Source organism: Rhineura floridana, chromosome 18 (assembly GCF_030035675.1).
Source record: "Rhineura floridana isolate rRhiFlo1 chromosome 18, rRhiFlo1.hap2, whole genome shotgun sequence".
Lineage (NCBI taxonomy): Eukaryota > Metazoa > Chordata > Lepidosauria > Squamata > Rhineuridae > Rhineura > Rhineura floridana.
The window spans coordinates 17,862,780-17,879,170 of record NC_084497.1 but is presented as its reverse complement, the minus strand read 5'-3'; the positions used below and the strand labels follow the sequence as shown (position 1 = coordinate 17,879,170).

Sequence of the window (16,391 nt, the reverse complement as noted above, 5' to 3'; positions counted from 1 at the left end):
CATGTTATGTTTTTAAATACCAAACAATAATAACATCAGTTAACCATAATTTGATCTTTGGTATCTGATTGGCCACTGTGAGAACAGGTGTATGGGTAAATGACCACAAGACATCTCGATGTACAAAGAGGTGTAGGATGGCATGCTCAATTCGCCTCTCCCATGCTTCTGTCTCGTGGGCCTGCATTCCAGCCAGGTGAGCCTTTTTGCCATGATCTCTCTAACCCTGCCTATGTAGAATACAATAGTACATAAGTCTGGGAAGCTCTGTTTATACAACACGGATGAGGTAAGAGAGGCCCTTAATTGGCAAAAATAGACAGTGGATGCCACCAGCTCATTGGGGAAGATGTTTTCACTCACTGCTAAGGCCTGGGAACTTGGCCTTCAAGGCAGGTGCAGTGAATCATGCGGCTACAAAGCCCAAGGACGCTGACCAACAGGACTGATAAACAAAGACAGAAGAGTGATACCCAAGCTAAGGAAACATCCCCACAGTACATGGTTAAAGTCACAGGTGCAAGCTTGCACCCAGGTTGAGGGGCTCTTTGAGTATGAATAAGGCTCCCTGGGTTTGGTTCAGAGAGCTTCAACACAGACTCAGGCCAGTGGGGTGCTGTGTATTAGCCAGCTGAGATCTCTCTGTCATTGCTTGTCTGGGGCTCCGAACAACTGAAAGGAGAATGTGAGATCTGTGCTCATTAGTTGCTTTACCTGTTTATTTCCTTGCATGCCATACTATGCCACACTACCTGCTATCTCAAGTAAAGATATAACTCTTTTCCATGAGTGTCTTCATTCATTGCCCTTTGAAATCCCCCCCGAACCTCTTGCCTTTGGCAAAACAACAGGACGCTGGGCTAATTTGTCAATTGGCCCAATTCAGCAGGCTCTTCTTATGTTCTTATGTGAACTGCAGATTGACCTGATTTATATTACTGAGAAATTTGTGGAAGAACTGGGGGGGAATTGGGTTCTCTCAGATATGTCTGCCGGAGTCTTTGGCACTGGGATGGCATAGATTTCAGGGTGATGGGGGAGTCACAGTGGTTGGCAGAGATTCCCTTTACTTCACCAGAAGCCCCATCAGGTTGGGACCTTGATGCAAGTTTTTGGCTGAGAGACAATGCACAACATGATGAACTCTGAGGAGGACAAGGTTGTGGTTCCAGCCGTGGGGGAAGACTTCTTCAGGACCCTTCTGCACAGAAGGCACAGCCTTCTCACCCTCCTCTGATTCAGGGGGGAAGTATCCCACAATATATTTGCCCTTCCAGCCCTGCATGAGCCAAAAGCTGCAAAATAAGTTGATGGACCTTTGATAGCTAGCAAGCTTCCCCATGGATATGGGGTTTACTGCACTACTGTCCAGACCAAGAGTAGCCACTCTGGCACCCTCCAGATGTTGCTGCACTTCAAATCCCATCATCCCTGACCATTAGTCATGCTGCCTGGGATACATGGGAGCTGGAATCCAACAACACCTGGAGGGCATAACATTGGCTACTGTTGGTCCAGACAATGTATATAATGCTTTAGTTAGAGTTAGGTTTTGCAAAGCTATCTCAGCAGGACCCTGGAAGCTTTCTTGACTTACCTGGGAGTCACAAGGACTCATAGAACAGGACAGTTTGCAGCTAGTGCCAACTTGAGGGACAGACTGGAGATTCTCTCATGTACCATTCACCTTGCTACCTAACAGTCTTCTTGCCTACACTGTCAGAGGTTCTCATGGATCTAAAGTTCAGGACCCCCAGTTATTATTCTGTGCAATTTCAACATCCATGCCAACGCTGCCCCATTAAGGACAGCACACAACTTCATGACCACCATGACACCATGGAGCTGACCCAATAGGTCATGGGCCCTGCACATGTGGCAGGTCACATGTTGGATCTGGTGTTGATTCAAAATGGTATCCAATTGTATGCAGGCACAGATGGAAACCTGCTTCTTGATCGTGAGGACCACCAAGCACAATTTGGTTATGACGTCTTAAGCGGTGCCGAAACGCATAGAGAACAACTTTCCAAAATATTTATTTATTTCTTCCTTGATTTTATTTTATTGATTAGATTTATAGCCCGCCCTTCCTCCCAGTAGGATCCCAGGGTGGCAATATAGTAGAAGGTGAATTGTCATTAAGTTTCATAATTAAGATTATCTTTGCCTTCTCACATAATTCATTCACCCTGTGCAGCCTTTCCGCCGACAGCTAAAGACTTTTTTCTTCCGGCAGGCCTTTGGAACTGAAGGCTTTAAGGGTAGTGACTGAAGAGGATGCTGTATGTGATTGTTTTACTTGTATGCTCCTAAACTGGGTTGCGGTATTTTAATAGTTTATCTAACTGGTTTTAACATCTTAATAGTTTAATAATCCTGTTTTAATGCTGATTTTATATGTTTATATGTTTTATATTTTTATAGGTTCTTAATGATATGTACTTATTTTTATCTGGAAGCCGCCTTGAGTTCCAGTTTGGAAAAAGGGCGGGGTATAAATAAAAGTTAATAATAATAATAATAATAATAATAATAATAATAATAATAATAATAATAATAATAATAATAATAATAATAATATACTATCTCATCCATGACTTAAATTAATTGTTGAGCCAAACTTCTAATAAAAGTCATCTTATAATCATAATAAACTGAAAGTCCATCCATTCCAGTTGCTTTGTTCTTCTCTGATGTATTTACTGCATCTCCCCACACATTCTCTTACGTTGGTTGTTCTAGCAATTCTTTAGCATCCAAATTTTGGAAACTCAATTTTTCCCATGCAATCTGATTTCTTCTTATTGTTATACCTTTTTAGAAAAGACTTTCAGTCATATATCTTCTTACAATGTTCTTCTCAAATATCAATATAATCAGTAGCCTAAGTCCAACTACCTTTTAAAAAAAAAAAATTAGGCAAATCGTCATTGTTGTTGGGTCCTGCCCTCCCCGTCCTGCTTTGTGGTGCAGTGAGGCAGAGCTCAGGTGAGATGCAAGGCAGGGTTCAGGTGGTGTTCTGGAGAGCATAGAGCACAGCAAGGATGGAATGGCTGCATTCTCTATCGCCTGACAAAAAGAGGAATGTGCCTCCTCTCTCTCTCTCTCTCTCACACACACACACACACACACACACCTTTCTTCTGAGAGCTTAAAGGCAAGAATGCTAAAAAGGTCATCGTAACTAAAAACTAAAAATAATTCACTGTCTGCAGCAGTGATTAAACATCAGCTCTGGACCTCTAATTTGATGAGGGAACATGGGAGTAATAAACCTCGTTTTGTTGCTTCCTCTGAGCAACAGCACATTGGCTCAGCAGCAGCCTTAAGGGTACTGTGAACCTTTCATTTCTGACTCACTATGAAGATGAGCTGAGGGGGCACCTGTTTTCCCCACCCTGGTCCCACTGTCCACAGTACAGCAGGGTGGGTCCTTCAGGTCCCAAGGGGCATCAGACCAAACTAATCCCCTCCAGCCAGGTGGCAATGTGAGGTGGTTGGTGAGATGCCCCTAAGGATGGAGGAAAAATTCAGTTCAGTTTGCCTTTACCTAATTCATACTTTCCAAAACAATATGCAGACCAAAATACAGCCATCCTACAAAATTCACACCTCTCTGAATTTTGCAGTGCCGTTATAGAAATGCATATGACAGGGCAAAGTGTGCCTATAAATGCATGTATTAGTGAAACCAACATACAATAATGCATTATATTAGGAAAATTGCATTGCAATATATGTATATTAGGGGGAAATGCATGAAAATGTGTATATGAAGAGAAATCCATACATGCTGATGAATTTTCACGGGAACTTTTGTCTTTTTTAAAAAAAAAACGCAAACTGATGTGAAAATTTGGACAAGCTAAGAGGGGGAAAATGAGAAAGTGAGACAAATTGCAATGGGCATATTTTGCTGAACCCATCCCAATCCACACCAACAGCCAGCGTTTCGACAAGAATACAGAGCCAATCAAAACTCCAGTCCGCCAAATAAGCAACCAGGTTTGGGAAGGGATGTAGCTTGGTGGTAGAACATCTGCTTTGCATGCAGAAGGTTCCTAGGATCAATCCTTGACATCTCCAGGTAGGGCTGGAGAGAACCCTGCCTGAAACCCCGAAGAACCACTGCCAGTCAGTGTAGGTAACACTGATCAAGATGGACCAATTATCTGACTTGATGTAAGACACCTTCTTTTGTTCCTAATTCAGCAGTGCTTCATTTAGAACTGATGAGGACTGGAATGTTACATTACACTTAACGGGAAGGACCACAGCTCAGTGGTCAAGCATTTGCAGGTCGGGCAGGGGACATCCTCCACATGCAACCCTAGACAGCCACTGCCGGTTAGTGTAGACAATACTGAGCTAGAGAGCCCAATAGTCTGACTTGGTATAAAGCTCTGGAAACCCAAGCAGTATGGTGTAGGAGGGAAAAGGAGTCCCCAAAGCCAATCAGGGACAACAACAACAAAAATCCCACTCAGCCCTCAAAAAGGCACCTACCAAGGCACATATTACTCCACAGGGCAGGTGGGTGGGAGTTTACGGAAGAAAAAGAAAGTATTGGATGGTGCATCCTTATTTAAGGCAAGTGTCTGCCCAGTTCTGGTTGGCCACGCAAGGCCAGGTGTTTCTCCCCTCGCCCTGGGAGGAAGTCTCATGAGACTTTCTCCACCAATGGGGCCTGGAAAACTCAGACACCCATCTGGAGGACGGAGGGGTGGCTTAATTCCAGAGAAGTGGAAGACTAGAAGGAAAATGGATTGCTTATTTCTACAAACTTTCTAAGAAATGGGTTAAATGTTGCAAGCTTGTTCGGGAGTTTTGAAATTCAAGCGGTCCATAATCAATGAAGGAAATCATTCCATGGAACCCATCCTGAACATGATGCCATGTCACTGGGACGCCATTGTCCTCCAGCCGCTTCTTGTATAACAGCCCATCATCCCGCATGACATCATACTCACAGGTCAAAATGAATGTCTCGGGGAGCTGTTCGATAACAGTATATTCTGCTAGGAGTGGGGAGAACCTTGGCTCAAAGACTGGTTGGCAAGTTTCATAAAGATGTTCTGAAAATGGAGCAGGCACTTCTGGGACATAGCCCCTAACTTTAAATTCTTCTGGAATGTTATCAGCACTAATCCATTTCCGGTACTTCATCCTCATATCTTCAGGGACATGGGCATTTCTCATAAATTCATCTATATTGCTAATCTTCCCAGTGACATATTCAAAACCAAGTCTGATGGCCCATTTCTTGAACAACATGGGAACTGAATGGTTTTGCTGATGGGAAGGCAAACTGAAGTCCACTGCTTGCAGGAAGGGGTAGACCATGATCTGTGCTTGCATTCTTGGAAGGTCCACTCTGGTCACCAGCTCTTGACAAACAACAGCAGCAAATGTTCCTCCGCTACTGTCCCCACCAATGGCAATGTGGTTGGGGTCCACTCCATAATCCTTTGCATTCTTCAAAAAGTGTATTGCAGCAGTGCAGCAGTCGAGTACCGGGACTGGGTACAGATGCTCAGGAGCTAAACGGAATCTAAAGCAAAGCGAGATATTGTCTGCATTTGTCTTTCTGCATTCCATCCTACTTACCCAAGCCCTTTCATTTTTTTTTTAAAAAAACCATCCGTTCCTATTTACCACCATTGTTGATTTTTCTGTCTTGTTTGTTTCTGGCCCTTCTTCCCAGTAGGAGCCCTGGGCGGCAAACAAAAACACTAAAAACACTCTAAAACATAATAAACACAGACTTTAAAATATATTAAAACAAAAAGCTTTAAAACCATCTTTTAAAAAAAAAACTTGAAAAACATCTTAAAAAGCAATTCCAACACAGATGCAGACTGCAATAAGGTCTTTATGTAAAAAGCTTGTTGGAAGAGGAAGGTCTTCAGTAGGCACCGAAAAGATAACAGAGATGCCGCCTGTCTAATATTTAAGGAGAAGGAATTCCAAAGGGGAGGTGCCACAACACTAAAGGTCCACTTCCTATGTTGTGTGGAACAGACCTCCTGATGAGATGGTACCTGCAGAAGGCCCTCACCTGCAGATCTTCTGGGTATTTAAGGCAATCTTTCATGTATCCTGGTCCCAAGCTATACAGAACTTTGAACACCAGCACCAGAAATTTGAACTTAGCCTGGTAGCTACTGGGCAGCCAGTGCAATTCTTTCAGCAGAGGGGTGACATGTAGGCAATACCTGCCCCAGTGAGCAGTCACACCACCGCATTTTGCACCAGCTGCAGCTTCCAGACCAACCTCAAGGGCAGTCCCACATAGAGCGGATTAAAGTAATTGAGCCTGGAGGTTACCAGTATAGGGACAACAGTGGTCAGGTTATCCCAGTCCAGAAGCGGCCGCAGCTGTCTTACCACCTGAAGCTGGTAAAAGGCACTTCTAGCTACTGAGGTCACCTGAGCCTCTAGCAACAAAGATGGATCCAGGAGCACCCCCAGATTATGAACCTGTCTGTCAGAGGGAGTACAACCCCATCCAAAACAGACAACTGAACAATTATCTGAACTTGGGAACCACCAACCCACAGTGCTTCCATCTTGCTAGGATTCAGATTCAGTTTATTATTTTATTGCCCCTGAGTGCCCTCAGTGTTGTGGAGCCTGGTTTGCACCCTGGTACACCAGTGAGCTAAGGGCAATGAAACAGACTGGATGACGGCTAGAGTGCAAGTGGCAAAAGACGTGCTGTGAGGCTGATCGGGCATGAGTAAAACATTATAACTGTACCTACTGTGTGGCAGTGAGGGCGGTGTTCTCTGCCACCATCACATCCTCAAGTAGCCGTCCAGTGGAGTGGTATCCACCGACACATTCAGGAATCCAGTGGATTCCATTAGTCTCCAAGGCCAGACCATCTTAATTCGTCCACCACCCCTGCAGGGAAGGATTGGAGCCATAAGTCCAAACTTCACCAGGAAATGGTCTGACCATGACAATGGAGTGACATCTACCCCCCCCATCTCCAGAATACCCCTTCCTCAATCTGGAGCAAAAACCAAGACAAGGGTGTGCCCTGCCATATGCGTCTGGCCAGTGACAACTTGAGACAGCCCCATGGTCGTCATGGAGGCCATGAAGTCCTGAGCTGGAACACTAGAGGCAGCCTCAGCATGGGCACTGAAATCACCCAGGACTATCGTTCTGAGCTCCTCCAGTACCACAGCTGATACAGCCAGCTCTGTCAGAGAAGCTGCTGGACAGCAGGGTGGATGGTACACCAGCAGCATCCCTAGTTTACTGTCTCCTCAGCCTGACACAAGGTCCAGGCCCTCACAGCCAGCTCCAAGACAGAGTGGTTTCCTGGTGACAGAGATGGACGTTCTGTAGGCCACAGCAACCCCTCCCCCCCATCCCCGCAACCTGTGCTGGTGTTGCACTGAATATCCAGGTGGGCAAAGCTGGGTCAGATGAACTCCTCCCAGCTCACACACCCAGGTCTCAGTAATGCACACCAAAGCGGCACCCTCATCCACGATCAAATCATGGATGAGAATGATCTTATTGTGTACCGATTCGATAAATAAAACATCATCATACTTTGTTGGCATACTTTTGAGCTACGTGTGTCATGCATGGGGGAGAAATTCAATTCAGTTTGCATTTATAAATGAATCAGATTTGTGCTTTCCAAAGTAATATGAGAACCAAAACATCCTATGATATTCACACTCATCCAAATTTTGCAATGTAGTTCTCCAGCCAAGTGTTTCTCCAATGTTTACAAAAATCCATATGTCCGGGGGAAATGTGGATAAAAATGGATATATTACTGAATATAATACAGAAAATGTTAGGAGAAACTGCTTGCAAAAATGTGTACATTAGTCAAAACTGCATACAATAATGAGTTTATTAGGAGACCCCTCTAAAATGCTGAATAATTTTCATGTGGATTTTTTTTTTTAAAAAAAAGAGAAAGCCACAAGTTGCTGTACAAATGTGTAGAACTTAATGTAAGATTGGAAAAAATGAAAAAATGAGAGAACTGAAACTGACAGATCTTTCCATCCCTAGTGTGTGTTAAAGGCTGGCCTCTTCTGCCTTGCAATATCCCACCCACCCAGTGAAGCAGTGTGCATTTAAATAGGGAGGAAGGGAGGGATATAAAGTAAATAACAACATAAATCAATTGCTTTTCATCTTGGTGCTGTCTTTGGCTGATCATGCCTCCTTCTTCTGGCTGCCTCTTTCGGTTTCTCTAGGGAAGAGAATATTTTCTTGAGCAGAGAGAGGCAAGATTGGAGGCAAGGTGGTGGTCAGTAGCGTGGGACACTACCTTATTGCAAGGGGGAAACAATACATTCCTCCCCCCCATACAATGAGACTGAAACCACTTACCCAACACTCACAACTACTGAATTACTTTCTCGGGCAATGTAGCGACACACCCTTTCATATCCCCCTGGGGAAAAAAACAAGGACATTGGTTGGTTGGTTGGCTGGCTGGCTGGTTGGTTGGTTCAATGGCAAAACTCCCTGGTCATTCCCACAGAAACCATGATGTAAATGGACAGTAGAAGCTTATATGACGGTGAATTTGCTAGTCTGTTAATCACTAACGTAGATAAAATGGTATAAGCAAGTGCAAAGCAGAACAGAACTAAACCTCAGCCCACATTTTCAGGTCCCCTTTCAGTTACCTCTCACCATTTCTGATGGCATTTTCAGACATTCTGGGGATCTGAAGAAGCAGGATTCCCTGGCATTTTCAGGATCATTTGTTGACTGATGCTTGCCATTGGCTCAGCTTCATTTTCTATTGACAGGGCATGGCTCCCCCATCTGGCTCCAGGCAGGAGCGCAATTGCAGAGGGGGCTGGAAGACTGGCAAGAAGCCATTTCTGGCGTATTACACAGGCACACACCAGGAGCAAGTGGAAGAGATCATAGAATCATAGAACCATAGAGTTGGAAGGGGCCTATAAGGCCATCAAGTCCAACCCCAGCTCAGTGCAGGAATCTAAATTAAAGCATATCCAACAGATGGCTGTTCAGCTGCTTCTTGAAGGCCTCCAGGGTTGGAGAGCCCACCACCTCCCCAAGTCATTGGTTCCATTGTCGTACCGCTCTAACAGTTATGGAGGTTTTCCTGATGTTCAGTTGAAATCTGGCTTCCTGTAATCTGAGCCCATTATTCCATGTCTGAATGCATTCTGAGACTATCGAGAAGATATCCCGGCCCTCCTTTGTGTGGCAACCTTTCAAGTACTTGAGGAGCGCTATCATCTCTCCCCTCAGTCTTCCCTTCTCCAAACTAAGCATGCCTAGTTCTATCAGTCTCTCCTCATAGGGCTTTGTTTCCAGTCCCTTGATCATCCTTGTTGCCTTTCTCTGAACCCGTTCCAGTTTGTCTGCATCCTTCTTAAAGTATGGTGTCCAGAACTGGACGTAGTACTCAAGATGAGGCCTAACCAGTGCTGAATAGAGGGGAACCAATATTACATGTGATTTGGAAACTATACTTCTGTTGATGCAGCTTAAAATAGCATTTGCCTTTTTTGCAGCCACAGCACGCTGTTGGCTCATATTCAGCTTGTGATCAACAACAATCCCAAGATCCTTCTCGTATATAGTATTGCTGAGCCAAGTATCGCCCATCTTGTAACTGTAATATGTCCTTTCTGCCTGCTTCCTCCTCCTCCTTTCCTTTGAACCCACCCGAACCTCCTGAGCTTAGCTGGTCATTGTAGTTGGGAATTTTTGGTCCATTCCTGTGATTGACATGCAAGGTTGTTGTTTTTTGATGTTGCTTTGTTTTGTTTTTTGCTTACTACATACTGTATTGTTGAGAGCTGCTTAATTAGGTTGATTGATTTTGATCTCTTGGCAAGTGTGCTCAGTAAAGGGATGAAGTGGGCCCAAATGGTGAGTACCCTGATGCACTTTTCAGGTGAAGAATGAGTCCAGAGACCTGCACACAAGGCTGTGGTATGGGCATGTATATGTGCCGCTTTTGAGGTTAACTTGTGTTACTCGCTTGGATTTGTGGAGGGGAGCTAAGTCAGGAAGACCCATTCTCACCTGAAAGGGTTTGGCAGGAGGAAAGAGGGGGAATTAAGGCTAGCTTTCCTCCCTGTAGTGTAGGCTCAGAGAGGTCCTGAACATTTCCCACACGTGGCCTCCTTTCCCCTATGCAGTTCATGAGTTCTCCAGTTGTCATTAATAAAGTTCAATCCCATACTTTGTGTCTTTATTCCTCATCTCTTCATTCAGTCCCATCCTGCAGTGGGACCTAACCTGCCTGTGAAGGAAATGTAAATGTAAATGTACTGCCTTCAAGTCGATTCTGACTTATGGCGACTCTATGAATAGGGTTTTCATGATGCTGAGAGGCAGTGACTGGCCCAAGGTCACCCAGTGAGCTTCATGGCTATGTAGGGATTCGAACCTTGGTCTCCCAGGTCATAGTCCAACACCTTAACCACTACACCACACTGGCTGTCATGTGAAGGAAGCGCAAATCATATTTTTCATTTTGAGGGCTCACCAGGAAACAGCAAGTATGGTGTAGTGGTTAGAGTGTCGGATTAGAGCCTGGAAGGTGAGTGTTCAAATCTCCGTTCAGCCACTGGATGACCTTGGCTCAGTCACTATTTCCAAGCCTAACCTATCCAAAGGGTAGTTGTGACGATGAAATGCAGAGTGAGAGAACAATGTTTGCCACCTTGAGCTCCATGGAGGAACTGTGAGATGCAAATGCAATAATAATATATAAACATGTACCAGGAATTTTAATATTTAAGCACTTTGTCAAATTCTTGTGAGACCCTATTTTGAAAAATTTTAGGCTCCTTGCAAAGAACTTACGAATGCTTCCAAATATTGCAACCCCTCCATGAAGATAGATCATCCCTCTCCTGTTCTCAGGGGTTGATGTTTTGGGGCAGTACAACCTCACCGGCACTTCATCAAAAACCAGGTCCTTGATTATTAGCCTTGAGTCCTTCATTGGTGGGATCCCATTAAATGCAACTCGAAAGATTTTACTTTTATGGCAAATGCCAAGTTTTTCCAGAAGAAGTGCCTGTTTTTGAGCAAGAAACATGGAATAACACTGTATCACATGGATATACCTCACCAGTCAGACATTTTTGCTCTTGAAGCCAAAAATTCAAAAAGATAACCCTGCCCTGATGCAGCTTGAGTGGAGAGATGGAAATATGTTACCCACAGTAACTGCTTTGTGGTGAAGTTGGAAAAGACTATTATATGCCGCCTTTCAATAACAGAACACTCATTATTCATAATGAGATCTGACAACAAAAATGCAAGCACGTGTCCCAGATTAACAGCAACAAAAAAATGCATCTCCAGAATTAAATCTTGCCAGTGACAACCACTAAAAAAATACCCCCACCCTAATGGACATCCTGAACAGAAGGAGCAGCCTTTGTAGCTGAAGGTACACAAGGCCCCATCCTCCCAGACCAGACAATCAGGGAGCATGTTTTGCAGAAATGGGCCAAACAATCAGGGAACATGTTTTGCAGACACCAGTTTTATTTTAGTTTTTTCAATGTATTAATTGCTTGTAGTGTCTTATCACTGCCATTTGTAAGTGCTCTCTCTCTCTCTCTCTCTCTCTCTCTCTCTCTCTCTCTCTGTACATTTACTGTGATCTGGATGGGCTTTTCAAGACTGTTTCCATTTTTCACCCAAATATAAGTGAATGAAAACAGAATGAATTTTGATTCAGAACTCATTTATTTCAATTTCCCATTTGCTCTCATAAAAAAAATGAATGGAATGTATGGTGTGGATTTGCTTTGTTTTCCATTCAATTTAAAAATGAATTCACAGCCACATTATGAGGAGGCTCCTTGTATCACTGCTGCATGGGAACATCTCTATGAGTGCATTGTATTATTCCATCAACACTGACATAATTTTAACATTATTTAGAGGCCCCCATGTGTATGTGGTGATTCAATTGTATTGTTAAATCCACAAAAACTGCTGAATCCAAATATCTTCCCACCAAGATTTAATTAAATATGAGCCAAACATTCTCAGAACATGTTTCTATCTCCTCCTAAGAAAAAGAGGAAGACTTATTTTGCCAAATTTTCTCAGAATATTGCCCATCATTCCTCCAATCGCAATGCTCCAGAATGACTCTAAGGCTAGGGTTTTTTGGAAGATGCAAAATGGCTGCCAGGCCACCAGGGGTGTAGTCGTCCAGGGTCGTGGGGGGGTCATAGACCTGGGACTTTATTGGGAGCAGGGTCCCAGCCAGGTCCCTATATGTGAGCAAATCAGCATGAAAAGGGGGCATGTCAGCCATTGAAAAAGTCCTTGTCCTTTCAAGCTGATTGTATGAGATGCTGATTGTATGAGATGAGTCAGCCACTGAGAAGACTCTTCTCAGCAGCTAACACACAGCCTCCCCTTTCATTGGTTCTTAGGGACATCATTTGTAGTGGAGTGTGGACTCGCAAGATAATAGGGGGATGTTGGAAAGTGGGCAAGTGGGCATGGAGTGACTATTATGAAGGGATCCTGCACTTCTGAATTTGTCACTACACTAATGCAGGCCACTATATGTTTGCTTTCAAAGCGGTGATAGCAAAAGAAACACATGATTTTAGGGCCACTTTTATGAACCAGGCACCCTCTAGATATTTTGGACAACAAGCCCCAACACCCCAGCCAGCACAAACCTGCTGGTTGGAGCTGATAGAGGTTGCAGTACAAAAAACCTGGAGGGGACATTGTTGATGAAGGCTACTTTAGATCGGGAGGAGCATTGTGCTACTACCACAGCTAGTGGTGAGCCCCCACCTGAGAAACCACTGGAGGATTTTTCGTCCCTTGGAGAAATTTGGTGAAATCCCCACCACCGCCACCGTTTCTCTGTCCACAGATAGGGGAAGGATACCTTGAAATGACTTTTGGCAAAAAGCTTTTGTTATAACAAGGGGTAGATAGATCTGTCAGTTTTGGCTCTCACTCATTTTTGTTCCAATTTTAAGTTTATTTATTTATTTATTTATTTATTTATTTGATTTATATCCCACCCTTCCTCCCAGCAGGAGCCCAGGGAGAGTTCAGTTCTCTCTGCTTCTGCAGCAATTTGAGTTGTGATTTTTTAAAATCCTAATGGAAATTCTTTTGCATTTTAACGTGAATTTCTCCCAATAAACACATTTTGTGTCTGTGTGCAGTTTTGATTAGTGCACATGTTTTTCAAGCATTTTCTCCAAATACAACCCATTATGTTATTTTCACTGTATTTATTTTCATGCACACGTACCCCTAATATATGCATTGGTTGTTTCAAGAACTGCACTGTAAAATTCAGATAAGCACAAATTTCCAAAGATGTCTGCATTTCAATTCTCTCTCTTTCAGGGGCATCACTACCGGGGTGCGGAGGGTGCGGACTGCACCCGGGTGACACCCTGAGGGGGGTGACACCCAGAGCCCCCCCGCCCCATGCCGTTGCCCCACGCCAATAGCCTGGAGCGTGTGGTGAGTGTGTGTGCGTGTGCAAGACCAGCCACCCCCGTCCATGCACCTGGAAGGGCACATGCCGGAAGTCCGCACCCCCCCACTCCCGCTAGTGATGCCGCTGCTCTCTTTTTTAAAGTGTAAATTTGATAGACCTGGCTTTAAACGTGAATCAAATTGAATTTCTCCCTCATTCCTAGTTTTAAAACATATGCATTCTCCAAACAGTGTGCTTTTCTTATTATTAGGATGGGTGTGTGTGAATTGCACCTCCTAAAATAGTTGTGAATCCCAGAGGATGGTGGCAGAAGCTGTAACATTGAGGTCCTTTTTTTTCCTTTTCTGATTACTTCCCCCCCCCATCCAATCTTAAATGCGAAATTCCTCTCTATGAATTCTTAGTTTAATCTTCTGTTGTCTGTTTGGACATTTCCCAGCTGGCCCCAGTGCCCAGCCCCACGGCTGAAGGAGGCCATTAAAAGATAGAACTCCAGGCCCAAAGACCAATCCACTTACCACACGAAATACTGCATGTACATTAATGGAAACGAAGAAGAGCTTGGCAGGTCCACAGACACCTGAAGGGAGATCTGTTCGTCGGACATCTTTATAAATGAGCACCACCAGACAGAGGAAGAGACAAGACATCAATGTCAGCAGCGCAAGGCACATGTCCAATTTCTTCCCAAAGAATCTCTGACGGGACTGAATACTCTCTTAGCAGATGACATTAAGTGGATTGCCCCACACCCAGAATGACAATGCAAACTTTTGGCACTTCTTTAAAGTTATATTTATTAAAATATAACAAGGAAGAGCTTGTGCCAATCAGATGAAGCAAGTGACGGCAGCTATCATCTGTACAGGCAGGTTTCTCTGAAAGAGGCGCAGAGGAAGTGCTCAGGGGAGAGGCCTTCTTTATAATAGGAGGCTTGCTCCCCAAGTCTACTGGTCCAAAGAGGGCATGTGATGAAGCCCTCACACCCTTGGGGGAAGGAAACCTTGCACAGTTGCCTCCTAAAAGAGGGCGGAGGGAATTTGCTCTCAACTAAAGGCTGGGAATGATATTGTTAGTTACAATTTATTTATTGCAAAACCCCACACTGCAATCCACATCCATATTGCAATCCGTGCCTTTGTACTTGCAATTCACATCCATGTTTCAATCCACACCTTTGCAATTGCAATTCACATCTGTTGCACCTATTCGTGACCTATTGCTCTAGGTATGACTAATGCAATGCAATCCCAAATAAATAAAATTGCAGTCAAGGTCTGTCACACCTATTCATGCCCTATTGCCCCAGGAATGACTTATGCAATGCCATCTCAAATAAATAAATAATATATTAGATTATTTATTTTATTTATTTATTAGTTGATTTGCATCCTCCCCTTACTCCCAGCAGGAGCCCAGGGTGGCATGGAAGATGTATGGAAGATGCTTGCAGATAGCTTTCAAACTGCATTTCAGCCTGTAGTTTGACACCAAATGACCTAGGTGATTTGGAACCTATTTTCTTTTCCAGAGCTACAAGACAGCCTGCTGAATTTTCTCTTTTTTTCCATTAGCCCCTCCTCCATCGATTTGGGCCCAGATATAATGTGGGTAGTCCTCAAGTCGGCTCATGTCAGCAGGGCTGTGGCCAGACCTAACAGCTGGTCGTCCTTCAGGTCAATTAGGTTCAGTTCAAATTTCAAGTTGAATCTATCAAGTTTGCACTTTCCAAAACTACAGCCATCCTTTGAAATTCACACTTATTCAAATTTTGCAATGCAGTTCATTTTCCCCCATTTCATTCCATTTTTAATTTGTATACCATCTTTCTATATCACTGCACTCAAGGCGGTTTACAGCCATAGAAACAATCAGTCTGGACCGGTATATGATATCTACTGAGGACAGACGAGTGTTTATTAAGCCAATCTCTATCAGACGAGGCAGGCTTGAGACAGGGACAAGTAACAGCCTTCTTCCAAATAATGTCTGTGATTGCGCTGGGATATAAGGTAACCTCCAGGCTGAATTACTGTAATGTGCTCTATATGGGGCTGCCCTTGAGGTTGGTCCAGAAGCTGCAGCTGGTGCAAAATGCAATGGCGAGACTGCTCACTGGGTCAGGGTATCGCCAACATGTCACCCCGCTGCTGAGAGAATTGCACTGGCTGCCCATTTGCTACCAGGCCAAGTTCAAGGTTCAACTTTTGGTGTACAGCTGGGGACCAGGATACCTGAAAGACCGTCTTACCCCTTATATACCCAGTCGATCACTGCGCTCTGCAGGTGAGGGCCTCCTGCAGATACCATCTTATCAGGAGGTTCGTTCTGCACAATATAGGAAACAGACCTTTAGTGTGGCGGCACCTACCCTGTGGAATTCTCTCCCTTTGAATATTAGGCAGTCGGCATCTCTGTTATCTTTTCTGCGCCTTTTGGAGACTTTCCTCTTTCAACAAGCCTTTTAATTTGAGACCTATCCCAGTCTGCGTCTGTGTTAGAATTGCTTGTTAATATGTTTTTTAATAATGTTTTTAACCTTTTTTAAAAGATATTTTAAAGCTTTTTAAATATTTTTAACATTGTTTTGTTTTAAGTATTTTAAGGTCTGTTTTTATGATGTTTTAAAGTGTTTTTAGCGCTTCTGTTTGCCGCCCTGGGCTCCTGCTGGGAGGAAGGGCGGGATATAAATCAAATAATAAATAAATAAATAAAAATATAAGGGCTCAGGTGATCCTTAAGGTATCATGGCCCCAAGTTGTTCAGGGCTTTGCATATTGTTATGCGGCTCTTGCAGTTAGCCTCCATTTTATGTCCCAAAAAATGGGACAAAAATGACTATAGCTACAGAGCCTAGAGTTGCCAGGTTCCTGGCCTGAGACTGATCCTGTATCTTTAGGAGAAGAGA

General features: G+C 43.9%; 1 protein-coding gene across 1 annotated transcript; it reads right to left on the bottom strand.

Moving 5' to 3' along the window:
• Positions 1-3,665: 3,665 nt before the first annotated feature.
• LOC133372679 (arylacetamide deacetylase-like 4) lies at positions 3,666-14,361 on the bottom strand. The gene is made up of 4 exons (XM_061601605.1): positions 14,002-14,361; positions 10,843-11,059; positions 8,374-8,437; positions 3,666-5,554 (listed from the first exon to the last, which is right to left on the bottom strand). Exons 1-4 carry the CDS (start codon positions 14,155-14,157, stop codon positions 4,780-4,782), a joined length of 1,212 nt encoding a protein of 403 aa, XP_061457589.1. The 5' UTR covers positions 14,158-14,361; the 3' UTR covers positions 3,666-4,779.
• Positions 14,362-16,391: the final 2,030 nt, after the last annotated feature.